This window comes from Channa argus, chromosome 7, assembly GCF_033026475.1.
Source record: "Channa argus isolate prfri chromosome 7, Channa argus male v1.0, whole genome shotgun sequence".
NCBI classification, from domain to species: Eukaryota; Metazoa; Chordata; class Actinopteri; order Anabantiformes; family Channidae; genus Channa; species Channa argus.
In genome coordinates, this window is record NC_090203.1 from 5,502,367 (window position 1) to 5,530,362 (window position 27,996).

The 27,996-nt window shown below is 40.1% G+C and overlaps 1 protein-coding gene across 2 annotated transcripts; it reads left to right on the forward strand.

Annotated features, from left to right (window-relative positions):
- The first annotated feature begins 2 nt into the window (after positions 1-2).
- Positions 3-27,847, forward strand: mtmr11 (myotubularin related protein 11). 2 transcript variants are annotated; one of them, XM_067509321.1, is made up of 17 exons: positions 3-526; positions 6,825-6,894; positions 12,305-12,441; positions 12,646-12,715; positions 13,754-13,893; positions 14,077-14,161; positions 16,649-16,796; positions 17,168-17,255; positions 17,542-17,630; positions 18,127-18,254; positions 20,079-20,157; positions 20,659-20,729; positions 22,139-22,311; positions 22,865-23,035; positions 23,224-23,442; positions 23,881-24,198; positions 25,602-27,847. In XM_067509321.1, the coding sequence occupies exons 1-17, from the start codon at positions 470-472 to the stop codon at positions 26,049-26,051; spliced, it is 2,493 nt and encodes an 830-aa protein (XP_067365422.1). In that variant the 5' UTR covers positions 3-469; the 3' UTR covers positions 26,052-27,847. The 2 variants fall into 2 exon arrangements, with proteins under 2 accessions (XP_067365422.1, XP_067365423.1); XM_067509322.1 differs by lacking the exon at positions 3-526 and adding an exon at positions 6,269-6,290.
- Positions 27,848-27,996: the final 149 nt, after the last annotated feature.

Here is a 27,996-nt window from a genome sequence, read left to right on the forward strand (position 1 = left end):
GTACTGTCCCTTTAAGAAGCTCCACCGCTGCTTTGCCTCTTTATTTTTTCCCCCGTCAGTATGTGTTTCACTATGGCGAAGGAACAAACAAATAGAACGTAATGGGAAGAAAGGGAACGGAGAACACAGCTCTCCGTTAGTAGCCGGTGACTTCTCAGCTGGGGTGTGCTCTTATTTTCTTTGTTGCGTGTGGCCGGGACACGGATGCTGTCAGTGGCGACAGCGATGAAAAGAGCGACGCTAGTTTGCTTTACCCACGGCGAGCACCTCAGAGGTAGTAGCCGGCGATAGGGGCTCACCGACGGCGGACACTGGACTTTCTCCCCCCCGGTTTTTTTGACGCTTTTCATCGGCTCAAAATGAAAAGAGGTGAACGCTGACCAGGCGACCGTTAGCTTGTTACAACGCGTTGTTTCTTTTTCTTTTTCTTCTTCTTTGGATTAAGTGGGCTTCTGGTTTGTCGCTAACCATGTTGACAGGATCCAAAACCACGTTCAAAGTGAGACAAATGCTCCCAGATATCAAGGTAAGGTACGGTTAAGAAGCTAACCCATGCTAACTAACGTTAACTAGCTCCATTAAGAGAAAACCACTAACTATTTAACCCTGTCGTATAAATGGTTGTTTGAGATGGGTTACTCTTTTTTTTTTTTATTTAGTTTTTTATTTTTATTTTAGAAAAACAGTGAGTACATTAACGAAGCCGAAAGCTAACCTAGCTAAACTGTGTTTTTGCTCCAAAATGCCAATAATTCTAACGTTAATGATCATGAAAATGCAGCGAAGCTATTTTTTTTTCCCTTTTTGTGCATCTTTTGGACATTTTGTCATCGGATCTCTCAGTCATTTTCCATCCTCTCTGAGCTGGCACAGTGGGGAGAGGAAAAAAAAATAAAGGAGCTTTTGAGTGGTACCATATAATTTCCACTGAAATTATGACGTGCAGGTCGATCCAAAAAAAAAAAAAAAAAGAAAAAAAGATGTGAGGTCTCTGCACGTATTACAGCAGATAATTTAGCTTTCTCAAGAGCTGTAACTTGCTCATCAACACTTCTCGGGTGAGGACAGGAAGCAGCCACTGCCGTGATGGAGGAAACACCGGCCACAATTCAGAAATAGCTCAGAGCTACACATAGATCTATATGAGATATAAATATACAACCAGGGTTTGCAGGCTGATTTCGCTATGAACCTGCGGCTCCTCCACGGAGATCATCCCTCTGCAGGCATTTCAGAGCGGGATGTGATCTGTCTCAGGGTGGCAGCTTTTCAGCTGTCAGTATTTACTAGGCTGCATAGAGCCTCCGTTTTCTTTGTGTGTCAACTCCTAGTAGATGCATAATTACAGTGTGTTTGAATGCATGGCTTATTAAAAGCCCCTGAATGGGGGGTGACTGTGACTCTCACTTTCTTCTCACAAGTTTTATGGGATTCCCTGACCTTTTCCAGAGAACTGGGAACTAAAAAAGTTGTCAACAGTTGCAGCTGCTTCTAATCTCCAAAGTGTACTGATTTATAGGCCATATAATTTTTCTATGAATTGCTATCCGGGTGAAATTCCTGTTGTACTGCGTCTCAGAAGATCAGTAATAATCTCTCTGTTCAGCAGCACCTGAGGGGACAGTAGTCTGTCAGACAGCACAAAGCAAAGTGTACACAAAGTTTGAATGTGTATCTGGATTGGCAGAGTCTTTGTCTCTCCCCAGTTATTTTCAGCAGCCGCAGGGTGAAACGGTAACAGATGTCTCTTTACTCTGCCCCTGGGCGAGGTATTCATGTGGAGGGGGCGGTAATGTGCACTGCACAACATCTGGCTGTCACCATGGAGACAACAGCTGAGAGGAAGAGGGCCTTTGAAAATGATCACAACAATGAGATGCACAGAAATGATCATGGCCCCCCCCACCACTGGAATCCCACGTGTTCACGTATGAGAATGTGGCAGGGCTGAAAATATGGTAATGTGGAATAGTAGGCTGGGTAGATTATGTGCACAGGCCACCCACGCACTCTTGTGGGTTTATCTGCGTTGAGCATGTGTTAAAACTGCTTTACAAGACTTAATCCTGGACTGGAAGGCTTTGCAGTTTGAATATAAAGTATTAATTCTGCTCTAATCACAAACTGTGTACAGATGCTTTATTAAGATGCTCGCGCCTGCTTGGCAGGGCAGCAAGCTTATTCAGTCTTATTTTGGCTGTGTCGTTACCACTGAGTTGACTCTATCTGCACTTCCCAGCCAGCTTTGAAACTTTCAACATGAAAGGTACACAGTACAAGCAAAAATGTCAGGAATCGTCTGTGTTCTATTCACATTGGCTGAAGATCCCAGCCTGATGGGAGTGGCACCCACACCTGCTTCTAAAGGACCCAGACATCGCCAATATTCACTGCCAAGCCCTGAACTGCTGACATATGCACTGCCTAAACAAGGTACTTCAATGGTCCCTCAACACCAGAGCAGATTTATGTTCCCGTTAGAGGCTTCATCGATCTGGCAGTGGGTGATAATTTACCAGTGGCCCTACTCACTAGCAGAAGGGCTGCATCTTGAGAGGCTGGGCCATTTGTCTGTTTGGAGTGTGTGGAATGCATCAGATAATCTGACTCCTGAGAGCTGTGCTGTCAGAGCAGGTGTGTCTCAGAAAAACATTGCATATGAGAGACACTGAAAATTTCATTGATGCCATTTAGCTGAAACTTCTATCCCGAAAAATGGTGTCTTGCAGTTTAAGAGGGCTTACGTTCATGCTGTAAGTGGGCTAGAGATGCTGAGTGGAGCCAATATTAGGTTGGCGGACAATGCTGGCTGTTGTGGGTGTCAAGCATATGACATTTTAATCACACGGAGATTTATCCATTAGGCAACAATCTTGCCATTAAAAAGACAAAATCTTGGAAACCAATACGTCAGGACTCCACTGACAGGGAGTTACATTTTTTTTGATCAGAAAACTCAAACATTCTGATTAGCTGTACTTTGTATTTAGAGCAAATTGGCAAATCTTAGCAGGATAACGTGCTCAACGTTACAAGGTTTTGCTTATAGTAAACTCCAATGTATGTGCTAACTATGTTATAATGCCGGTGTTAATGGTTTCGGTCAATGCATTGTTTTGCATAAATACAGCCTCATAGAGATGGTAGCATGACTGTAAGCTCTTGTTAAACTGTCATCTACCTATTGTAAGCAAATACTGCCTTACTCGGCTTCCGGTCGTCTTTGGACCTTCCTGCATTGACCTTACGCTGCATCGTAAAGTTTTACTTTTTTGAGCCAATGTATTGCAAATTATGCAGCACAGACATCGTTAAAAAAAGCCAGCAATTATCTCCTTGCTGTGCGTCTCTAGCGTATCAATGGAGAACAGACGAGAAGGCAAACAAGGCTGTAAAAATTCCCATGCCCTGAGGCATTTGTGAGAGAACGTGTCAGAATAAAATCCAATGCCATAGTAGACAAATTTCTCGCAGCCTTTGCAGAGAAATCAGTTACGCTGAATATTCACTATAGTGCGATGCATCCATTTTTAGTTTTTATATTAAATACTTAGAATTCCTAATTCATTAAAGATTCATTTATTAACTTCCGTTTATGTCGGAATTGGTTTGTTTCTGCTGTAGTTTTTATTTATTTTTTTGCTTTTGAGGCCAAAATGCGTATTTCAGTTGTTTCAATATCACACACTACTCTACACTAAGCACTGAGGACATGACTCCACTGTGAATAACCGATTGGGTTCAAGGAACTTTTTCCTTCCTTTTGATTTGCCCTTGGGGTTTTGCTTCTGTCTCTGATGTAGTGAATACAGCACAGATTCTGCTGTTCTGCTGCTTAAAAAAAAATCTCCAAAGTTATTCTTGAGTTTGTGGAAATACGTCAAAGTAAGCCCCATTTTGTGTCCTAATTTTTCCATCCAAGAAAGTTTACAATGCCATATGACTGACCCGATTCAAGTGAGGAAAATAGAATCACAATGTTAATAAATGAGCTATTGCTCTTTTAGGTACAGTTTAAAGTGGCTGAAAGATGTGTGTGTGTTACAAGGATCAACCAGAGAATAATTTGGTAGCAGTTAATAAAAATAGCTTTTGGTGCTAATGGCCCACAGTGTATTTGGATTCTCAGTACAATAAAGTATCTCTACTATTATAGTATTGGTTTTTAACAGTGTTGGGGTTAGGGCAGCATCAGAGTACATGTAAAAAGATTTTAGAGATAATAAGACATGAAAACGTAAGAGATACAGACGGGACGTAAAAGGGTTCCACTTACTCCATATGTTTTGCCTATTCTTTAAGGAAAGACAAGTTTGTTGTATACCCAGGAACACCCATACTCCTTGCTGCAAAAGTGTGGTCGCAGTAGCAAGGGGGAAGCCATGAGCAATGGAAACTGCAATAAGCCTTGGCCGCATTCCCTGTGGATGAAGGGGGTGGGGGGTAGAAATGGGGCAGAGGAGCAGCATGGGTAAGAAGGAGTCAATAAAAGTGATATAATGGGGATGCTGAAGCCACACAGTGAAAGCCAAAGTAAAAACATAGCACTCGAAATGTGCTATCCATCTTAAGTAGTTTTTGTTTTTTGGGGGGTCAGTTTTCTTTATCTCTGTTTGTCCTCTGTAGTGCAAAGCTTGCAAGCGAAGGCATTTCACATAACTGCGATTACCACAGACCTTTTTGAGTTATCACGTGTATTGCAGCTACAAATGGCGTTTTTGCTTGTGTAGCTGACGGAGCTCTGCTCATGTCACACTTTTATTACATTAATTGGCTCAGTCTGCACTTGAGTACCAGTAGCACACAATACACACAGGACCGTGAGTATTGTGCTCATATCTATTAAGGATCCCTTGGCTCAAGACACCGAGGCACAAGTGTGTCAGTCTTTACAACTTCAATTGACAGCTCTAAGATAGAAGACTCATAAAAGGACTAACAAAGCAGCATCTGATGAAAATCCTCTGATGTTCTTAAAAGGGGATAAGGAATTCAGCTGTGGGTTTTCTGTGGGTGTTGATGGGGAGACAAAAAGAAAGCATAAGGCATTTTAAAACCAGATGGGGGGGAAAAAAAGAACAATGTCCTGGCAGAAACTAAGTTTTGTAAATATTTAGGGTGCTGGCATAAAATAATAAATTGTATTGTTAACACAGAGTTTTCTGATTATTAATAATATTGTGAAGGAATCAACACAGCTTAGAAATATAGAGGAGAACTCCACGCTATTGGTTTATTCCTACATTTTTAAAGCAGATTTTAGAATTGTCCGCATAGAAGTGTAAAGGTTTAATGTTATATAAGGTTTCTTTGTTATATAACAGATTATCAGCTCTTGTGCTCTTCATTTTTCTCTTTAGAAAAAAAATGTGAGCGTCATTATATAACATGATTGACTAAAATGGTCCAGTAAATCTAAAAATAAAAGTGTTTGATAATATACTATCATTGTAGCCTTAGCTCAGATGCTCTAAAATGATAAGGGGAAAAAAAAAACCCAGCTATAAATAAATGTGATTTCAACTATCTCTTCAAGGAGCTAAGGCCCTTTTTGTTAAATGTTCTGTTGTTTTTAATTTTTTCTATGAAGGGCCTCATGTCTAAAGTCTCAGGTTTTCAAAGGCTACTAACGCAGAACTCGCCACACTGCAGGCTTGTTGGCATAACATTAGCAGCTGAGTGGCTTCATTGTTATTGTACACATATCCTTGCTGACTCGGAAGAAATACAGGTCTTTCGTGATAAAGCCGTTGCCTTAAATAAAACAAAGATTAATAGTTTCATTGTGGGCCACCTCCGCCAGAATTGCTGAGAGAGAGAAGTTTGAGGCTCCACAATTTAGAGGTTTCTTGGATGTTAACTTCGGGCCCTAACTGTTTCTTTACTCTTATAACGATCGCTCGCCACCTGTATAATCACATCGTCTTCTCACATTGCAAGGGTTAGCATATTATGGGATTTCTAGCCATTAAATGTAAATGGCTTTTACAAGAGGCTTGGGGGGGGGGGGGGGGGGAGCAGCAAAGTTATAAGTGGAAGCATATGTGGTAGTAAACATGCAGTCTGATTATAGAAACCTCTGTGGCTCTGTGGGGTTGGATCCAGCTTGTAGACTGGAGTACGCGAGACATCAGGACTATTGCAGAAAAGCAAGAACAAACGGAAGAGCAACATGGAAACTAAGAATCATGGAGCATTGTGTGGTTGGCTTTGTTTCTTTGTCTTTGAAAATGAGTCTATTGAGAGAAGCAGGCAGACCCATAATTCAAATATAGTCCACAACAGCAAAGGTAACATACGGCTCTGTCCATGCTGTTTAGTCTAGATTTGTAATTCATTTGTAAAAAATTGAAAGTCTGTAGAGAACTGTAGGTTAACATATATTACTTCTGAACACTGAACACTGCTTTGGGTTCTTGTGAGGTGTAGTGAATAAAACATGGATTCTGCTGAGATATTAGTTTTACTTTACTAGCGCTGTAAAATCACAGCCTGATATTTTATGTTTTTGTAAAAAGGAACCAAAAAAGGTGTAACGCCTGATTCAGTCCCCATTAGAGGTGCTGCTAGACATATTACGTTTCCTATGGGAAGAGGCAGACTAGCTCTTTCCTCTTGATTCATACTAGGAGGTTGCTAAGCTCACGGTCTACTTTAAAAGCCACACAATCAATTGGTGTTGCTCATGATATACAGTAGCTCTTGGCAAGACAGCAAATAAGCAAGTTCCTAAAACATGAAACTATTACTTTAGGGCAACTCATTTTAACTTTGGGAACAAGAAGATTTAAACAGTGTTGATGCGAGCTGTGTTTCTGTTACAGGAGAGGATGCTGAGTCAGAGCGGGCTCAACACAAGGAGTCGAGATGTTTTTGGACTACGCTGTCTACCAGGTAAAGTTCTTCCTTAATGAGAGGGAACTTCTTTTCAGAAGATTATTAGTCATGTGGTTATAATTATGATTTATTCGGACTCAAGCCAACTTATTAGAACCAAAACCAAACTTCTGTTTTTGACAATCCATGGGACCATAAATATCGACACTCAATACCACTGGGCAGAAAAAAAGCTACTACAATTATTTGTGTCTGTGTTTTGAAATGTTCATGTTAATAATGAGGTTTTTTCCAAAACTGTGTGTCATTGTCCTAAATCAGTACCTTAGGAAAAAAATTGCCAACGATGGCGTAAAACAGCTAACGCGGAACATCTTTGTTTTGTGTCATATGGCTACAGGTTAGACATGGCAGGGCTAATCATAGTGTATACATACTGTATATTTGTACTATAGTTACTGCTAATGGGAACATTTCTTAAAGTTTTTGTGCCTACATTTAAAAAAAAAAAAATCATTTTCTGAAAACAAATCCCAAATTATTTTATTGTTTTAGGTCTCCATGTGTTCACTGTCCTGCACCTCTAAGATGGGCTACAGGTGAAAATTAATTGTTTTGCCCCTCAACCTGTTACTGGGTTTGTTCTTGACTCTAAACCTTTTGTTTAGTAATGCAGCCGCCATGACATTGATGTCTAATTAAATCTATGTTTAACAGAGGTCAACCCTAGAGATAACCCACTGGATAGACCAGGGCCATGGGAAATCACTGATCTTACAACCTAACTTGTTCATTTTCTTGTGTCAGCATCACTCCATAGCATCCATAGATCTAAGACAGGCTAATGTTTAATGCTGCATGTCAGCAGTTGATCACAGAACTCCTCGCCATTGCATATTAAGTGTCCGTGTGTGTATGTGTGTTTTAGCAAGGAGTCTATGAGGTAGGAATGATTCCTGGACTCTTTTCAGTTTCTCAACCTTATGACTAATCTGTGTGTGTCCTTGTGTCTTTTTTTTCCTGTTTATGTCTTTTGTTTTAAAACAAGTAGAATCTTGTGGGCTTCTGCTGACCTTTCTTACACACAAATGCACATGTCGCAGTCACTTGCGCGCGCACACACACACACACACACACACACACACACACACACACACACACACACACACACACACACACACACACACACAGATTATTATTCACCTACCCATACAAACACATGCTTCCTTCCTTATGTTATTCACTTAGCCAGTCTAATTTGTTTTCCAGCAGTGTGTTTTCATCAAATACTTTCCAGAGTCTGCCGGCCCTTGACAGCACACACAGAGACCCTATTCTTAGCTGTTAGCATTTCTCTGTGAAATGTTGATGGTCTTTACCTCACATTTTTCCCCCTGCTGGCTTTCAACTTCATCTCCCCGTCCAACACCCTCTTACTGTTCTCGTACCTTTCTCTTTCTTCTTTCTGTTTCTCCACCTTCATTCCATGCAGATTAGAAACACAGCTATCCATGAGAACCTGTCTTATATTAAGAGAGAAGGGGAGACAGATGTGTGTTGCCCATCTAGTTAGGCTTTTACAATAGTCATTCTCTTTTTCTTCCCCCCCGGTGAGACTTTCTGTAAGCTAAAATGACTTGTTATCATTCTGCTTGAAATGTAGCCGCTCATTTTATTTTAGGATCTTTTCAAAAATAGATTTGGATTTCAAGCAGGGAAATCTATCCTTTGGCTGTGGGCACACTCTTCTCAGTAATTGTGGAGACAATTTGTGAGTACAAGTTCACTTTCAGACACAAAGGAGTCACCAGTTAGTGTCACCACACCAAGTGAAAGGGCTCATATTGCACCAGTGGAGACTCTCCTTTTTCCCAGTCCCATGCACACATGCATACACTCATGCACGGCCTGGGTATTTGTCAACTCTCCTTAAAGTGGAATTTTGCATTCTCCTATTAATATTAACCATGATGCTGTAGGGTAACAAGTTGTATTTAAATTGCCTGTAAATGTGTTTTCAAACTAATAGATTTTCAATTTGAGAACAATGATCTGGATTAGAGAGTCCGAAATATGTCCCGTTCTGTCAGTAGTTAACGGGCAGCAAGCGACATGCACCGTGTTCTCATGTGACACCAGAGCACAGGACTGTGGAAACTTAGTCGGCCTGTGGGAGGTCAAACGGTTGGGACAGCTCCAGCAGCCACAGGGAGATCATGTACCTTTTCAGTGGTGCAAGTGGGGCAGGGGGGGTATACTGTCCATTCACAGACAGTGCATAGAGCCCAGGACCCCCTTCAGAGAAACTTCAAAATCCCCTCTCTCCCCAGTCTTATGCTACTGTGGGATTTAAAAGCTGTCAGTCAGCTTTATACCTTAATTCACTGATGGACAAGAGACCAGGACATTGATATTTACATACTTGCATTTCAATCTTTATATTTAAAATATATATATATATCTGATATTAAATTCTATTTGTTTTAAGTGACTTTAAAGGAACATTTTGCATTTTTTATGTCTTAAAGGACAAAAGCAAAATAAGAATTTTCTGTGTGTTCATTTATGATATGATCTTAATATGATATTGTTAAAAGCTGCCTTTAGATATGGCTGGTTTGGTAGCTGGACAAACAGCAAAGCAACTTTACAGACAAACTGATTAAGGTGCACACGTTTAGCGAAGTCTATTTGAGTAACCTAATTTTAGTGTCCTGTTGAAATGGTGTCTCATTTTTTTTTATGATGTTGCTCACATGAATCCACACTAACGTTGGTAAACAGATATTCTCCGTAACTGGGCACAGTACAACATATTACAGTTGCTGAAGGCCAGATTACGTATTTCTTTTAAACAGAAACTATCGTCTTTGACTGCTGGATATTTAACACTGATACATCCATACTCTTTTATTTAACCCAATAAAAGCTGTGCTTTGTCTTCACTGTCTCTCACAGTAGATTTAGGAGAGCAGAAACCTTTGGCTCCGCATGCGTCCCAGACGAAAATGAGGAACAAATGTGGATGAAAACAAATAAATTGGAGCCTCTGAGCATGTGGTTCAGCTGTCTCTCAGCTGTATTTTCTCAGGCTGATTCTTTAGGCCTCTCTCTGCACACATCCAAGTCACTGACCACAACAGTAACAGAAACAGCTCAAACATGTAATCTAGAATAGATTTTATAGAGACAGGCCCTGTATATATGCTTCACAGCATATAAGAATTGCTGTGACTCAAAAAAAAACAAAAAAAACTTTCAGAATATGTGCATTTAACACCCTAGAATAGGTCTTTGTGGGAGGATATAATGAAGCGAGCATATGAGTCCCTCCAGCCAAACACCTTCTCAGTATCTGAATGAAACCAATTTCCTCTAGGATTTGGATTATGTGAATTGTTGACATGTGCCAAATAATTATTACTCCATGTGAGACCTTGCTATTTAAATACAGATAAGAAATGCCAGTAAATGCTGGATTTCAATTGAGTAAAACCGTGCAGCTTTTATGCGTTAAGGCATGGTGTATTTCGGTCCTCGGGTAATCCTTTGGCCAACGTAGCATTTTGGTGAGTTCTTCGGTGAGCGGTATCTTTTTCTTCTTGCCATTGTCGCTGTAGTTTTTGTTTTTGGCTCTTAATGGCTGTGATCCAGTGGGTCTGGGTGGACCACACCCACAGCGAAAGTCAAGCGCTAAACAAATGACCCAAAATGTTCCAAACATTAGTGGCATATACACACACAGGGTCACGGACAGGAAACAGCCTCATAACGTGTTTGATCTAGCTTCTTATTGTTTTTCAAAGATTTAATTTGATTGAAGGACAACTGTCCTGTAAACACCTTCACTTATCCAGCTGACTCACGCTGGGCTGAACCTGCTTGCATACACTTCTTGAATCTCACCAGAGTAAAAATGGGACCACGGGCCTATGTTCCCTGTCCTCTTTTTCCACTTGTCTTTTGGCTCTTGAATCTGCAGGCTGCAGGAATGTTTTTGGCTCGTTTGCACCCTGGGGAGGTATTGAAATGAGTCGCATATTGTCCTTTTGAGACACAGGCTCTCAACAAGAGTTTACTTGTGCTTACTGTGCTCATTCATTTTAATTTCTACGGTTTTTATGCATTGTTTTAAAGGCTAAAGGGTAAAAGTGTAACCACAGAGAAAACACAGATTCAGACGCTTCTTGTGCAATCAACGAAATATGGTTTTGGAAAGAGAGGCTCCTCTTCTTCTTTCTCTAAGAGCATAAACAACTCTTTTATGTGCAAAAATGACTGTTTCCTGTTTGTACTTTGGCATCCACCAAAACATTCATTAAGCTAACAGCCTTCTGCAGAGACTGGGCTCAACCCAACCGCTCTGTCAATTTCAATTTCAGTGCCATGCTAGTTCCTTTCACATGTACCCTAAAAGGAATTTTGTGTTTTCTTCAGATTTTTTTTTATTTGTTTTTTTGGTCTCAAGTAGGCAGCAGTATTTCCCCATGGTTTACTGTGGTCTTTTGAGTAAAATGAAAACATTTGGTTTGCCATGTGTCTGGCTAAACGCTCCTCTTTTCACAGACAAAAAGGGCATTTTTCACCAAGTCTTGTTCTATCCTGGTCTATGTTGCCATGGAAACGCACCGTGTAGCTGGAAGAGGCTTTGTATTCCTGCAGAAGCCTGTTATAAAATGTGCTGCCTCACTACTCTCTCTGTGTGTCTGTCTTTTGGTGTCAGACACACAGTTTGTTTATGCACATCTGTGTTTGTGTTTAAGGGATTTTTCTGGGTGAAAAGGTTTGTTTTAGGAATCTTTGTCCTAGAATGTCAGATGTTCCTTCAGCTTGCCTTTCCACCAAACCAAAGATGAGAATCTTGTACACAATAAACTACATATTTTAACATACCAATACTATTAGTCACAAAATATGTTTCCGGGGTTGTGGCCTTTTTTATGTTTTTTATTAAAGCTTTTAAAACCAATTCCTGTATTTCCCATTTGAGATTTGAAGCTCCCCTTTAGACAAATGCAGTGTTGCATTGATATTTCTCTCATGTAATGTACTTATATTTGGCATTTAAGTGATAGGAACATTATTCAATATTTAAAAGCAGGCCAATCTGGTTTAATCTGCATATTTTTACATTTCATGATCTTCCTGCTCATTATTGCAAAAACCACCACTATGGCCTGGGGACATGTAACAGTAGGGTGAAGTTTAAGGATATACCTAAGTTTTTAAGGGCAGTTACTCACTCACTTCCAGTAGCCTCCTCTGTTAATTTCAGTGCGTGTTGTTTTTCCATCTTCACACTTCCTGTTATGTAGTTTCACCCAAGGACGTTCTGTAAATTCTCAGTTATTTGATTTTACCCAAATAAGAGGTGAAAACCTAGTAAATTGATATATACAGCCTGCAAAATCTTTTCCTAAAGTTCATCCTGTAACCTCTGTACATCATCTCCCCCGGTCCTCACTAGGTGAATGTGTACTCCAGAGAACTCTTATGGTGAGGAAGAAGTTGACTGCCAGGGAAGGAAGAGGTTGGTTGTCTGGGACTCTCTTCTGCACTCATTTCAGAGTGGCCTTTGTGCCACAGGACAGTCCCAAAACTGACGTAAGTCCCTCTAAATGACTATAATGATTTAAGGGCCTACTGTCATTGGTTAGATCCTCCATATGCTGTCTTTTCCCACACATACCTTCTTGTACATCACCAGTGTATATGTATGTGTATGTATCTATATATATATATATCTATATCTGTCTAGAACTTTGTTTATGTTATATAAATATTTAAAAAATAATATTAATTTTGCAGGACAATGCAGACCCAGTTCTTCTAGGAGATCATGATGTGGCTTTGGCATCCATTGAGAAAGTTGTGGTCGGTAGGTAAAACCTACGCACACCCTTTTGCACAGCCAATAAAATAGATGCTAATTTATGCTCCGGCTAAAAATCAGCAGACTAGTATTACTTACAATCTGTGTTTACATAAACCCAAATACTCCACGAAAAATCGGAATAATTGTCCAATTAGGATTAAACTGCCCCATTAAACTGCCCCATGTGACTCAGTCAGAACAGACTGACCTCACGCAGACATATTTTCAATATGTTTAGTTGGGTTGGTATAACCCTTTGATAATCTGATCAACAGGAACATTTTAACCATATGAAAACCTGATCTGATCATTTCTCTATTGTTGGAAGAAAGTATTCTTTCTGCATGTTTGCCCCAGATGGGGGTGATGTAAACAGTATTTCTCTGGAAAATCTTTGTCTTCTTGATGAGCTGTAAAGATCTTCTAAAACTCCCGTCCTGTTGATAGATTGCAGCAACAGCATGCGTTTGTGAGATCGCTGGTTAATTGGAAAGAATGTATTGTTCCAATGATACAATGTGGGTCCAATATGTTCATCTTCTACTGATTGAACAGAATTTTCTCAAAGCTAAAAAAAAAAACTTCTTTTACTGCTTTTATTTGTGGCAGATTAAAAGCTTCGCAGCAAGTGAGATCGCTTTGTACGTGGCAGAAAATGTATGGTCCAGGCACCGTGAAATGAACAGTGTTTTTTGCTGTGATACTGTTGAATGCATCTTATTTTTGGGGGGGGGGGTAGGAAGCTGACTTCCTACTGAGCTACTTCATTTCAAATTGCACCCAACTGGCTTAAGCAGAAAAGGTTTCAGGGGCATAACAGCCCTAACATGCCGTTAACGATCAATGAGCATCTCTCTGAGGATCGATACTAAAACAGAATTACTGAAATCAATTCTGTTAATAGCTTTTTAGGATGGAAAGTATTTTGGTCACACACTACTGTACGAATGTGTTTGACCTAAATACTAAGTAGCTCTTTGGCTCTTGACCCATTTATCACTTTAAAGTTTAACTACTATCTCTTTCCCCTCTGTGTTGCAGTGGGGCCAAACAGAACTAAGTTGGTGACCCCAAACTCCTTACTGAAGTTCACTCCAGAGGAGCTGGTGCTTTATTGTAAGGACATGCGAGTTATCTGCTTCCTGTTTGACCGCCTCACTCCTGACGCACAGGTCATAGAGGTGTGTGTCTTCTTCTAATTATATATAGGAATTCAGTTTATCTCATTGAAAGCATGACTAGGTGTGACACAATCTGAAATACAGACTAGTACAGCCCAGCCTTTCTTTAACTGTACTGTTTATCTGGTGGTGCGCGGTTTTAATGTTGCAAGATATTAACCTTTAATATGTCTCCGCCTTCAGATGACCTACACCATCGCCAAGACCTACCAGCCGCTCAAACCAGGCTCAGTTTTGTCCTTCCAGAATGCTGCCCTTGGTAGTGTAGGTGAGTAGATTCATGTGGACAGCCTTTCATCCTGTCTGTCATGCTGCAATGTGGTACAACTTTTGTCTCACTTGTCTGCTTTGAATATTAGTGACTTAAAAAAATGATTCAGTTATTGACCTTATCTTTCTGTTTTTCTCTGAATACTCCACTGACATAATTATTCCCAGAAATAACAGCTTTGTGAAAGTGAGAAGAAAATTCCCACATGAATCAGAAATGCTGTGTGAATGTGTTAGTCACGTGCTGTACTTGATGTCTAAAACCGTGAAAGTTTGATTCCGTTTTTTTCTCACATTCACCCAGTCTAGTTCTAAAGGCAGAATGCTCCCTAAACATTTCCCCACGACTTAAACCCTTTTTTTATTTAATATTTGTATTTTTCAATTACGAACACATGCTGTGCCATCAGAAGATGTCTAGGGAAACCATTAAACAGGGACCATAATAGTTTCTGTACAGACGACATTTAAAGCTCTGTGGTTGGCAAAATTACAGAGCCTCTACCCTGTGGTGACATAGTGAAAATACCAAATTTGAAACCATGGCCATATGTCAGAATTCTTTCAAGTAGTTTTAATGAAAGGCTCACTAAAGATGTGGAGCTCAACTTTGGATAGATTGGGCCATCATAATTTAAGGTAATGTTGTCATGTTCACAGTTATGCAACTAATAAGACACACTTAAAATATCTCAAACAAAATGAGAAAACACCGAAACAAACAATATGCGCAGCCCTGAAGAGGCTGGCGGTTTACATTCCATATGGAGAAATAGGAGTCTGGCTGTACAACACATTGTGATTCGTTGAGCTATGCAAGGACAACCAGGCAGGGGGGACTTGTCAGCTATTGGATAAATAATGCAACAATCAATCAAAACAAATAATAATGCCAAAAAAATAAATAAAGACACAACAAGGCAAACCAAATGAGGGCAATAAGACATAGAAGTATGAGACTACAAGGCAATGAGAAAATTAAAGATAACATTGAATAAAAAATTATACTCAATGAAAAATTAACAAATTGACACATTTAATTTAGATAAAAGAATGATGATTAAAACTTGAGAAGACTTTGACTCTTTGTTGTTCTGAGATTCTCAGACTTTTCTAACGGCTCGGACCATATACTCTAAGGGGTGATCCACCAAAGCTTTTCTCCTGCACTTTGGAAATACTAAAAGAAATGTGCCAGAGGATCTAAGAACACAGACTGGTTCATAGACCAAAAGCATATCAGACAAGTAGACTGGTGCAAGACGTGAAGTGGTTTAAAAACAAGGAAAAGAATTTAAAAAGCAATATGGAATCTGTGTAAGGGGAACCAGTGTAAGGACTCGGGCAGCAGAGTGTTGAATCAACTGGAACTGGTTTATGGGGTATTTGGGTAGGTCAGAGAAGAAAGCGTTACAATAGTCTAATCTACTAGATATAAACGCACGCATTAGTCTCTCTGTGTCACTCTGAGAGAGAGATGGCCGTACTTTAGCTATATTTTTGAGGCTATGGTTCAACTCTGCCCTTGGGGTTAAGTGTAAAGTGTGGGCACCGTGTGGTGCCAGTGGGAACAGTGCCTTTCACAAGCTCCAAGGTTATGCTTTTCAATTGCTTGTTTTGTTTGATCAGCTGTTCAAAACTAAACTAAACTAAACTGTACAAAACTAAACTAACTAAAATATACACCAATCCACCGCAACACCTGGTTTTAATAGAAAAATAATATGCTTTTAATTATAAGTATTAATACTTTACAAATTCAAATTTATCAGTATGGGCTAACTACCTGCTAGCACATAAAGTGGTCAAAATCAGCCCCATCTCACTGACCATTGATCCCCATTTATTATTAATTACTCTAATTTCTTGTAATAGACACTGAACCCCCAACAGCCCATTCCCCAGCTGTGCAGTGCCGGGTCCAACCCGGGTAGAAATTGGGGAGGGTTGCATCAGGAAGGGCACAGAGTGTATGAACTGCGCCAAATCAACATGCGGACAATGATCCGCTGTGGCGACCCTGAACTCACAGGATGGGCAGAAAGGACAAAAGAAAAATTGTCATTTTTTGTAATTTTTCTCATAATCAATATTGTTTTAAAATGAATTGTTTTCTTAGTGGGGATTTACTTTTGTACTTTAGGTAACATGTAGATCTGCTTAGTAACCTTTTCCTTAAGTAAAGACAAACTTATGTTTAAGGGCAATTCGGTTTCCAGTCATTATAAATTATGGGAGTGGAAATGTGGATTGTGCCCATGTGCTAATTTCCATGATTATTTATTAAGCAGAACCAGGGCTTTGAGAATTTTGCTAAATATGATGACAAAATTACTTATGCATTATTGTCTTTTATATACATCTGGCCCATGGAGTCACTGTTACCTTGCTGAATTACCATTGTTGATCCAACTGTTTAGAAAAAAGATGAAAGCTTACAATATCATCATATACTGCGCTGACATGGTTGAATCACTTCCTCCAGAAATGAAACAGTTTCTAAGCAACCGTCGTCGAGACACCCACATGAACTGGTTTGAGTCGGCTGCAGACTGGGAGCAAGAGCTGGAGAGGTGTGGGGCCAGTTGCTGGAGGGTCAGCTCAGTTAATGACCGCTTTGAGATGTCCACCAGGTAAACTCACACCCAACGTGTTTAATAAGGAAACATGCAATGTTGTAAATGCACAGTCTTTTTTATTTTTTTTTAATCTAAGCTTAAATGTGATGTAATCTTGCTGTATCAGCTTCCCTGCACATCCTCTACTAAGTGTTATATTTAAACGAAAATGAAAATGAGGATAGTATCCACATCAAAATTGCACATACATCTACTTGAAAGTTCTAGATAAGAGAATAGTGGAGAAGCAGTCTTTTGCTAACGTAAAGAATGTTGGAAGCATTTGGAATATAAAGCCTCTTAGCGACCTTCAATGTCTGCTGTCACTCTACTATTGGTGTTCTTTTAATAAAAGTGGGTATTCTTTCCTTGTTTCTTCTTGTCAGTCTGCCTAGGTTCATCGCGGTTCCACAGAAGGTTTTTGACACCGAGCTAAAGAAAAGCTTTGCCCACTTCAATGAAGGACGCATCCCTGTGAGTGCACGGCAGTAGTATTCAGATTTAACCTGCCGCTTAAATGAGTGTTGATGTACCATATTTAAGATTGGTTGATGAATGTGCATGTAAAAAAAAAAAGGGATTGTCCTACAGCCTCAATGCCGTAACATATTTAAGATTTTCCTACATAGTCTGTTTTTATTTGCTACTCCAGAGACCAGCTATTTTTGCAAGGTGCACACAGAAGCAGTGACCCCCCTGGGGGACTTTAAACAATATGAAGCATTTGTTAAAGAGCAGGAAACTGTGTTTTGTGTTGCAGCGCTGGTGTTGGCGACACCCCCGAGGCAGTGATCTACTCCGAATGGCCAGCTTTCAGAACAACATCTATCACGAGAAGGATGACATCAGGTCTGTCTACAGTATGCTTGTTGTTGTCTCAATGAATTGTAGAGCATTTGTGTCTGGTTTGGGTTTAGTCTAGTAGGTTTAGATCACTCATACAATGCACTCAAAAGTTTAGAGTAGGTCAAATTAAGTTCACCTGTAAAAGTTTTAGTGCATTTTAGGTGCATTCTGAGACTTCGCCCAAGACTCGCGTGTCTCTGGCGTTTTGTTAGTACTTTATATCTATTAAAGGTAAATTGAATGGTGAATTCTTTGTCTAATAGCTACAATTTTATTAGTAAAGAAAGTCATGAAGTCATTGCTGCTGAGAGTTATGGGAATACTGGGCTTTGGATAAAAACGTCTGCTAAATGACAAATCGTTATTGTAGTTTTGTCTCTAGAGTGTAACTATCAGAAAACGGGTTGGAATAAACAAAAAAAAGAAGCTGCTTGTTCAATCAGGCTTGTTGCAGATGTACGTAGAAGTGTGCTAACAGCAGGATGTGCTGTTGTTGTAGAAATCTGGAGATGATCCTGTTTGGTTGCCAGTCTTCTCTGTGCGTGGTGGTGGAGCTGGGGGAGGAGCTGCCCTCGCCGGCTGACATCCAGCTGGCACACAGCCGCCTCCGTGCCCTGTGTCTTGGAGGTGAGAATGAGACACGAGACCACAAACATCCACACACAAACTCTTATGAAAGCCTGAATGCATGAATAGGGCAAAAATAGTGGCCAAATGAAACATTCGCATATATCACTTTAATTGGAATTAGCTGGTCATAAAGACCTATTGAATTCAATTCCATTCATGCAGTGCTCAATATCTTTTAGATTTTGGTACCAAAAAAAAACCAACCTTCAGATGCATGTCTTGTTAAATCCCTGTGTATCAAAAAGATAACTTACTGTAGCTGGCCAACCTATTAAAGTTGAATGACGGGGTCAAAACTTAAAACCTGACAAATGATAACATTGTAAAAGTAGGATTCATGGCAGAGCTGCCGTATTGGATCGTATTACATTTTACAGGTGAACCTAATAAAGTGGCCAGTGATTGTTTTTGTTTTTTTCCCTCTCCCCCAAGATAACTTATTTTCTATTATAATCCCCAGGGTATTTGTTCCTTTTCCAGTACCGCTTGTTCTAGACACATTTAAAATAAGTTTATTTTTATTAATTCAAACATTTTTAATACAAGCTCATGATCCATAATATCAAAAGCTAATGAAAATTCTAGCAAAACAGCTCGTACGGACGTCGTCTCTGTTATTTTCTCATACCAATCATCAAGCACTTGAGTTTTAAGTGGTTGATTTAAACGTGATTAAATGGTTTATAGAGAAATATGATTGGATCTGTGCCTACAGTTTTTTTTTCTCAGAATAGATAATATATACATGTTACCTTCTGACCAGCTGGTGTTTTTAACATTATAAAGGTTTTGTTTTTGGGTTTTTTGTCCTGACAGCACACACAGCACATTCCGTGGTTGCGTAAGAACATTGATGACAAACCCCATCTTTGTCTACTTCTGTCATAGTGGTCAATCCTCTCACTGACACACACACACACACACACACACACACACACACAAACACACACACTCTCTTTTGTGTAAAGGTCACCGATTATCATGGTTCTTTTTTGGGTGAATAGCTTAGAATACTCTCTTGTAAAAACAGCTACTCGTGCACAATGTATCTGGTCAGATCACCGACCGTGGTCATTGACTTTTAACACATCAGATAGACAGAAACCAAACAGAAACAAATGTGGGGCCTCTCTAATATCTCTTCAGTAAGAAGTAGATTTCAGTTTTAAGTATTATAATACAAAAGAAACTGAAAAAATGTGCATCGCCTTACATTGAAACAGCAAAAGTAGTAAAAAAAGACTTTATTTTAACATTGTATTTATTGCACAATGATTTTAGTTCAAATGTTCATCCTCAGAAGTAACCAGAATGCTCAAGGAGTGCATACAAAGTTATAGTAAAACAATAAACAGTGCAAAGGTTTGATAATCCCTCCATGTAATGAACTGTACTATGCAAAATCAGGTTACTCTGTCTGATCTTTGAAAAAGATCAGGTTTAAGATAAGCTTTATTTCTGGGTAAAACAATAACTCTAGTTAGTTATTTAAAAACTGTAGAATTAAAATGTTGTTAACATAACTTGCAAAAGGGAAATCTGACCTAGAACACATGGTTTTAATAATGTGCACTAGTGCTAGATAATGTTTCACAATACAGGATGTGTCTGCGACTGATATAGTTTCAGTGAACATCACGTCTTCACCGAAATATAAATGCAGTACACACTGTCCTCTCACAGTTGCGTTGTTGCCAATTTTGTGTCTGCAGCTGTGTACCTTCATATCTGATATGCAGATATGAAGAAATACTTTAAGCGTTTTGTGCATTTGTTGGGAAGTGTGAATGTCATCAGCTTTATCCCTGCTTTGACTTGCAGATATCTCCACATCTGTGTCAATGCCTGATGACAAGTGGTTATCTACACTGGAAGGTACCCACTGGCTAGACTACACTAGGTAACAGCTCTGATAAGCCAGCATGGCTTCCATAACAAAAATAAACCAGGTGTTCCTACCCAGTACTTTTTACCATTCAATTATGATCTGTTATTGTCATGTTTAATTGTTAACTGCCTGCGGATGAACTGTGATCCTGGGCTCCAACATCCACTGTGGAAAAAGTCATCAGTGCTCGTTGCAAAACAGTTACACTGCTATATTTCAAACATAAATAAAGCTTCGAAATTCATCAGCACTACTAAGCTTTCTGGTCACTTGGAATGAGTTTAGGATTAAGAAATGCATAAATATTACAAGAAAAAAGACAAGAGGTTTCCCTCATTTTTATTAACCTCATAATGCCTCAGATAGATTCACACAAGCCAGTGATTTACTGACTTTCTTCTTAGAATTGTGATATTTATTGCTTAACAGTGACCTTAAAAAAATTATTGTTATTTATTTTTGTGCTTTTCAATATCTTGTTCCATATAATCAACATGCCACTCTTGTTTCCAGGTCCTGTCTGAGGAAAGCTTCAGAGGTAGCCTGCTTGCTTCGTGGCGGTCACCTGACTGTGGCACTGCAAGGTGAGTCACATGACTCCAGACACTGGCTCATATTGTTCAAACAATGTATTATTCATGGCACGTTCCTCTCATTAATGCCACATTAGGACTCACCCTGCAGCAGACAAGCACACTCTGACTCTACACATACAATTATTCAAAATGTACTATACATATATATTTACACACAGAGTTGGCACCAAAGATCACAGAAACTCTACATTATATTGCACTTTACCCTAAAAAACTATAGCGTGTAGCTGACATGGTATATACACAAAGTCTCACTCTACTATGCTATTTAGTGCACAGGGTTCAAGAGAGCCATTTCTTTTTATCTGCCTGCCTATGCAAGAGACATTTATTGCAGTTGTTATTGTTCAGTGGAGCTGTTTTATAGTCAGTTGGTTTGAACTGTTGCTAGCAGCAGGTCTGTTAATCCTACACAAGCCCATTACCCACAGCCACATTTTCCTGCTCTGGATACCCAGTATGTGAGGTGCTGAATGGGTCTCTCAGCCAAGTGTTCCGGTGTTGTAGTGCCTTCATTAGACTGAGTATGTCACCTTTACCATGTGACTCAAAGGGTCAAAGATCGCAAAGATGCTGGCTGTTGTTTGTTGTAGAGTAGAGGTGTCAGCTGATCACTTCCTGGCAGGGAGTTGAATTAGGAAGCAGGAAACTGTCCCAAGTAAACTCAAACAAACAGGAAGGGGGAGTTTCAGACTAGGGCCCCTGTTCGTCTTTCCCTTTCACCTCTGGAAGTTAAACAAACATGCTAAGGTTTCCATTCTGGCTTGAGCTGCCAATACACAGCGTTTGTTGTGTATGAAACGAAGTACCAGGGCCAAGGCTACACACAAGAAAGATAATGTAAGAACATCCTTGAGTAGCATTTGAAAATTCTTTTTAGGTTGTCGTTGACTTTTGATCAGAAGTCTGTTTCCTTTTGTGCAATTTTAATCACCCACAGAGACTGAAAGAATGGCTGTTTTCCCATAAAGACGTTGGCTGTTTGCTGCTGGTGTTTTACTTTCTTTGCCACTCCTCTGTAAGAAACTAACAAGAGGCCGGTCCTCACGTCCCCCTATTTGGCTGAATCAGCAGTGATTCATTATACTAACCTAAAAAACTTTCATTTGCAGTGAGCCTCCCTGCTGCTGTTGTGTCTGCACCTGGCCGTTTGTATTTGTCATCCTTAGTTCTGTCCCAATGCCAACAGAAGTAAATGTTCCCTGATGATCTAAAGATCTCTGATGTTTGGAGTAAATAAGCATTCAGAGGATCTGATTCTGTAGACCCTCGTCACATACAGTCATGAAGACACACCAATAAGTAACACTAGTCCAGCAGAATGATGTAAATTACAAAAATGGTAATGGCACAAACGTTTGACCTTTTCAGCATGTGCCCCTGTTTTGACATTCTAGAGGCTGAGGACCGGGACATGAGCTGCATGGTGTCGAGTCTTGTGCAGGTGATGTGTGACCCTCACTGTCGGACTCAGCATGGCTTCCAGAGCCTGGTGCAGAAAGAGTGGGTGGTAGCCGGCCACCGCTTCTATAGCCGCATCAACTACCACCATGACAATGACAAGGAGGAGGTGAGAGGTCAAGCTTAAAATGCTGAAACTGCACTACCAACACTATATAATTTTAGGAATCACAAATAAATAAAGAACAGGAAAAAAAGCTCAGTGTGTTTGGAAAATACCACCTTCCCAGTACAAAGCTGCACCTTTAGGCAGAGCTGGAAAGGCTTTTTAAAAATGTAAAATGATGTCGAGTTCTATTCAGCATGTAGATTCTGATGGTGGTTCATATTCTTTGTAATTCTTTTGACTTGTTGATGCCATGGTTCACAGTTCTTGCATCGAAAAACATAGAGCATTGACTAGTCTGCCAGGTTCTTTATGAGCGGTTTTGTTCCATTGAAACATTAAAAAAAACACAGTGTTATGAAGGTTATGGCTTTGATGTTCTTTCTCTATCTCTTTGGTCATCCCCTCCTTTCTGCCCTCTCTTTCCCTTCCTCTACCATGTCCGTCTTTCTCCTGCTGCCATCCTTCTTATTTCCCCATTCTCTTTCATTTAATACTCTTCCTCCACACCTCTGACTTTACTTTGCCTTTTTTCTTCATCGCTCCCTCCCTACAGGCCCCAGTCTTCCTGCTCTTCCTGGACTGCGTTTGGCAGCTGTGGTCCCAGTATCCCTCTCGCTTCCAACTGACAGATGACTTCCTGTTGGCCCTGCACGACAGCATCCACCTGCCACTCTTCTCCACATTCCTGGCCAACTGCCAGAGAGAGAGATGCAAACGCTCCCAGGTATTGGACATCAGAGAGGGGTAGCATCTGACTGAAAAGAGCCAATGAAGGCTTTGCTGTCAAATGTGTCGGTCAGAGTAGCAGCTACAGCAGAGTAGCAGTTGTATAATTTACTTTAGTAATACTGTCTTTAAATGCGTAATAGTAATAGTAATAAATCTTATAACCAAATGTCCTTGTCTACCCAGAACCAGGGACAGTCCTACACACCAGTCAATGGCTGGAGAGATGTGCTTCATCCGGATTCTTCCTTAGATCCATCTGACCCTCCTCTGCCCCCCGTATGGGACTGGACATTGCAGTACAGCAAAGATAGACAAGACCGTTTCACTCAACCTGTCCCCCCAACCCCACCGCACCAACCGCTGCTCAATGGAAACCTCAACACTAACCCTGAACCACACAGGGTATGCTTACCAAATCTTTACACAATGCAATACACCCTCTAGTGGACATGGAGGGAGCTCTTAGTTAAACAGTGGCTGACACCGCAGAGCAGCCCGTGTCAGGATATATGACTTGGACACTGTGTCCTCCTGTGGTAGTTATAAAACAGGCATCTGTTTTAAATTGGACTCCCTGGGAACAAGTTGACAGTAAGGCTATTCAAACCTACCATCAGGTGATTCCAGCAATGTATTAGCCCCCTCTACTTAGGAAAATGCAGATCAGTGAAACAAGGAAGCAAAATGTTTATTTTTAAATGAAAACTTCAGTGCAGTACATTTCCTGACTAATGGTGAGCACAGTGCAAAGCACAGCTACGTTTGCCTTGAGTTTTTGACTTAAATTCAACTAACGGTATCTTTTCACCTTCTGTCAACACCATCTCATCTGTCTAACAGCTGACTGACACCATCCCCGGATCAGTCTTCCTGCTCTCGCGAGGCACCTTCTCCTGTCCGGTGAACCTGCTTCCCTGGCGCAGCAGCAGTTCGGGCATTTACAAGAAGAGCCACCGGAGGGCGCCATCCTCTGAGAATGTGCCTGGCCTGGAGAGGCTGCTAAAAGCTTGGGCTCAAACTGAGTATCCCCAGGGCCTCACATCTACTTGTCAACCTCAAGGACCTCTTGACCCCTATGAGCCCTTGCTGCCTCACCTAATGTGGCCGTGCATGGGTCTGTGGAGAGAGTGCTACCTCCGTGGGGCGCTCCATGCACAGGTATGTGGTTTAGTTGGTTGGTAGTAATAAAAAGAACAGTGGTGAAGTAACAAAGCAAAAACTTGTCAGAACTTTTTTGATAGTGACGTAAAAGGACTTATAAACAATATCAAATATCCAAAAATAAGACCTCGTTGAATCAAATATTCAACGAGGTCTTTTTTTTTTTTATCCCTAAAGTAACAAAAAGCAATATGTGTCTGTGTATTAGAGTAACAGAACAAATTGAGTTGCACCATATTTAAAACTACAACTGTTATTTAGATTTTTAGAAATTTGTTCAGTCTGAAACTTAGTCTGAACTTTTTGAAATGCACCATTTCACACACCTTAGTTTCAAGAGTCAAAGTTTCGAGTTAAACCTACAGCTGGTGAAAAATGAATAAAATCTGAAATGATTGAACAAGTTAAAAACACATGGTTTGCTAAGGGCACACCTTCATTCGAAGTAAAGAAATGAATATATGTGAATTTGGTACAAGTATTCAGAAGGGCAGCACTAATCATGGGCTAAATAATTTAAAATCTGCAGGTTTTCGTGTCTAAAAGTTGATCTTTCATTGACTGAATCAAATGGACACATCCTCCGAATTTCTTTTGTCAAATGTGGCGCACAACATTTCTTAAAGGCCTTTCCGCTCTTCTGTGCTCTTCCTGTCTGACTCGTAAGACACGGCTGTTTGAGGACGTAGTCTCTGTGATGTGCAGATTAGTAGGAGATTTCAATCGACAGCTCCAAATATGGACGTGGTACAGGCTTTGTGATGTTCGTACATCAGTGTCCCCATGGTGATGTTAAGAATAGTCGAGCCCTGTGTGGGTGTGTGCAATCGTCTATTTTGGGGAGCTGTAGAGGAACAGTTAAAACTCCGAAAAACAGCTAAAAGCCCATCTCATGTTAACAGTGTAGAGAGAAAAGAGGAAATCCAGAGTTTTTGTTTAACTCAAGTGTTTCCTCTATGATTTAACCCATGATTACACATCCTGTTACTTTCCCAAAATTTTTATCAACAATATCATAGTAAATGTTTGTCAGTACTTTCAGCTCCTTCCTGCGCTGTTTTTGCACCCAGCCCCTATACAACGAATACAGATAAACTTTAGGTAACAAATACCATAAGCAATATTTTACTACAGTCATGAGGTGGCTGTTGTAGTAGTATTTGGAAAACCACTGTTTGTGTACATGGTAAAGAAGGAACATAATACAAACAGTGCTGATAAACTAATGTGTTTTTAGGAGCTGTGTGGCACAGGGGAAAAATATCACGCTGTGGAAACACAGACAGTACTTGTTAGTAGGATCTATTTAAGTAGTAGAGGAAATACTGAAGATCACTAGATTATATAGGAGTTGAGTGGTAGTTCCTAAGTCTCTTTACCATGTTGCTTCACATTCTTAGGCGTTCTCCCACCCTGTCTCTGCCAATCACCCCCACCCCGTGGAGCGACTAGCTCGGGAGGTGCAGCAGCTCAAAGACAAGCTAGCACAAATATCCGCCAGCACGGATCTGAACCCACCCTCCAAGATGGCTGAATCCAGACGGACTGAAAGCAACTTGAACCAAAACACCAACAATGGCACCTTCCTTTTCCCCGCGTCAAGGCCTCAGGGTATGGGTGTGCCGAGAGCAGCACCCCCTCCTACCTCCACCAACCAGCAGACCTCCACCTGCCCTCCACCCGCATTGGCCCCACCATTCAGACCCAGCCACAAGGTCAATGGTGGTAGCAACAAGCATACTTTCCTTTTCGGGCACTCTTCAGTAGCAGAGGCCCGTCCTGAGCAGCGCTACTACCCAGCCCCCAGTAAAACCAAGCTGCCTAAGAGCAACAGCTCAATACCATCCTGAGGTCTGGCCTTTGTCTTTACTGTTCACATAGGCCGATCTGTCTACCCCATGACTGGGTACTACAGTCGATTAACCCCTGCAAGATATGAAACTGACCTAACCCTCTCTAAAATTGTGTACTGTGGGCAGCCATGCATGTATTTCCTGTCAAAATATATTTGATTGGCTAAGAAACTTTAAGGAGAGCACAGTTCACTGCACCCATAGCAGTAGTAGTAATAATCAGTGTGATGGCTCATAATTCTGCTAATCATCACCCGTATGGTATTAACAATGTGACCAAGAGTTCTGTATATTTGTAAAAATGAAAAAAAGCTAGCATTCACCTTCCCATTATTGGAAAGTATCTATTTGGAGTGAAGCAAAAGACGAAAAATGAGGGATGCTTATTAAAAAGCAATATCTGCAGTATCTTAAAAAGCAGTAGGAACTGTTGTGGCACATTTTGTACTCATCGCACTTAAAGAAAAAAAAAGGAAGAAAGAATGCTTGTAGTTTCCTTATTTTAGTTTCTTATCTTAAATGGCTCACAATGACTGGGCAGGGCGTAGATAGAGGTGTCATAAGGTGACATGATAGATAGCAGTGACAGGACACTCATCAGGCTACACATCTCCAAAAAAAACTTCTCTTTTATTTATTTTTTTAATACTACTGGAAATGTGCAAAGGACACATTAATTTCCAGGCTTTGTGTGGTAATGGTCTTGCCTGGAAAACCGTCATTTTTGAACTCCAGTCGCTGTGACCAGTAGCACTAATGTGGAATTTAGGGCGTAAGAGCTATTTTGGTACTGCTCTCATATCTTTCCACTTGCATGCATGCTTGGCAGACGTGAGAGGCCTATATTCAGTTGAATATAGTTGCTGAATTGTATTGCAGTATATTGTTCAGTTTCTGCGTAACTGAGACCATGTTGAGGCTAAAATAATTTTATCTAGACTTAATCTTTCTTTTGACTATTTTTTGTAAATTGAACTATTCTTTTGAAAATGTCTTCATCACTTTGTGCCGTTGTTGGAAAAACAAAATAAAATTCTGTCTTTATTTTATTTTTTATTTTTATTGTCGTACCTTCAACTGGTACCAGTGTTGGATGTAAAGAGAACTTTATTTCCTTTATGTTATCTTTTGTTTTTCCCCTCCCTTTTGTTCACGGTGTATTAGTATGCAGTCTGCATTTAGGTCAATGACTTGGAAGTGTGTGACTGTACTTAAAGCACAGAGGGGAAAATCTGGTCCTGCTCCTTTAAATCTTGTCATTCGCATGATGTGGGTGTCAAGTAGATGCGCTGGCGTCAATCCCACGGATGAATGAATTTGCACCGTTAAGTTTTTTTTTTTTTTTTTTAAAAAGCATGTTTTTCTAATATGTTTTGAGGCAGGACAATACTTGTCACAAGCTTAAATGATGCTGAAATCTCTCATGTCAAAAGGTACCTCACTTGATAGCACTATGAATTATTAAATTGCTGTAAATATTCATCACATCATCATCACAGCACGCTGATATCAGCTACAATTTCAGAGCTTTCCAGGTGTGATGCCAGTACGTCAGCTTTTTTTCCATGGAAAAAAAAGACACAAGGTCATGACTGTTCTGTGGGATGGAAAGTTTAATTTGATCTCCTCTCTTTTGGTCTTTATCATTTAACTTGTATAATTTTATGTTTTTGGTACAAACTTGACATACATTTGCCAGATGTACATATTTGTTTTTGTATGTAGTTTATAAAATCAACTGTGGTCATAATCTGAATCTGTCCCATGAAAATAAAACAATCCAGTCTCCTACACAGCTGACAAACTTTATTTTTTAACAAAATAAATATTTACAATATGATCCAGAACACTTGAAGAGTAGCATGGCACTGTAAAATAGACTTAAAATGTAAAATTCAACCATCTTGCATAATATGTACAGTCAGAACAAAACAATTTGAGA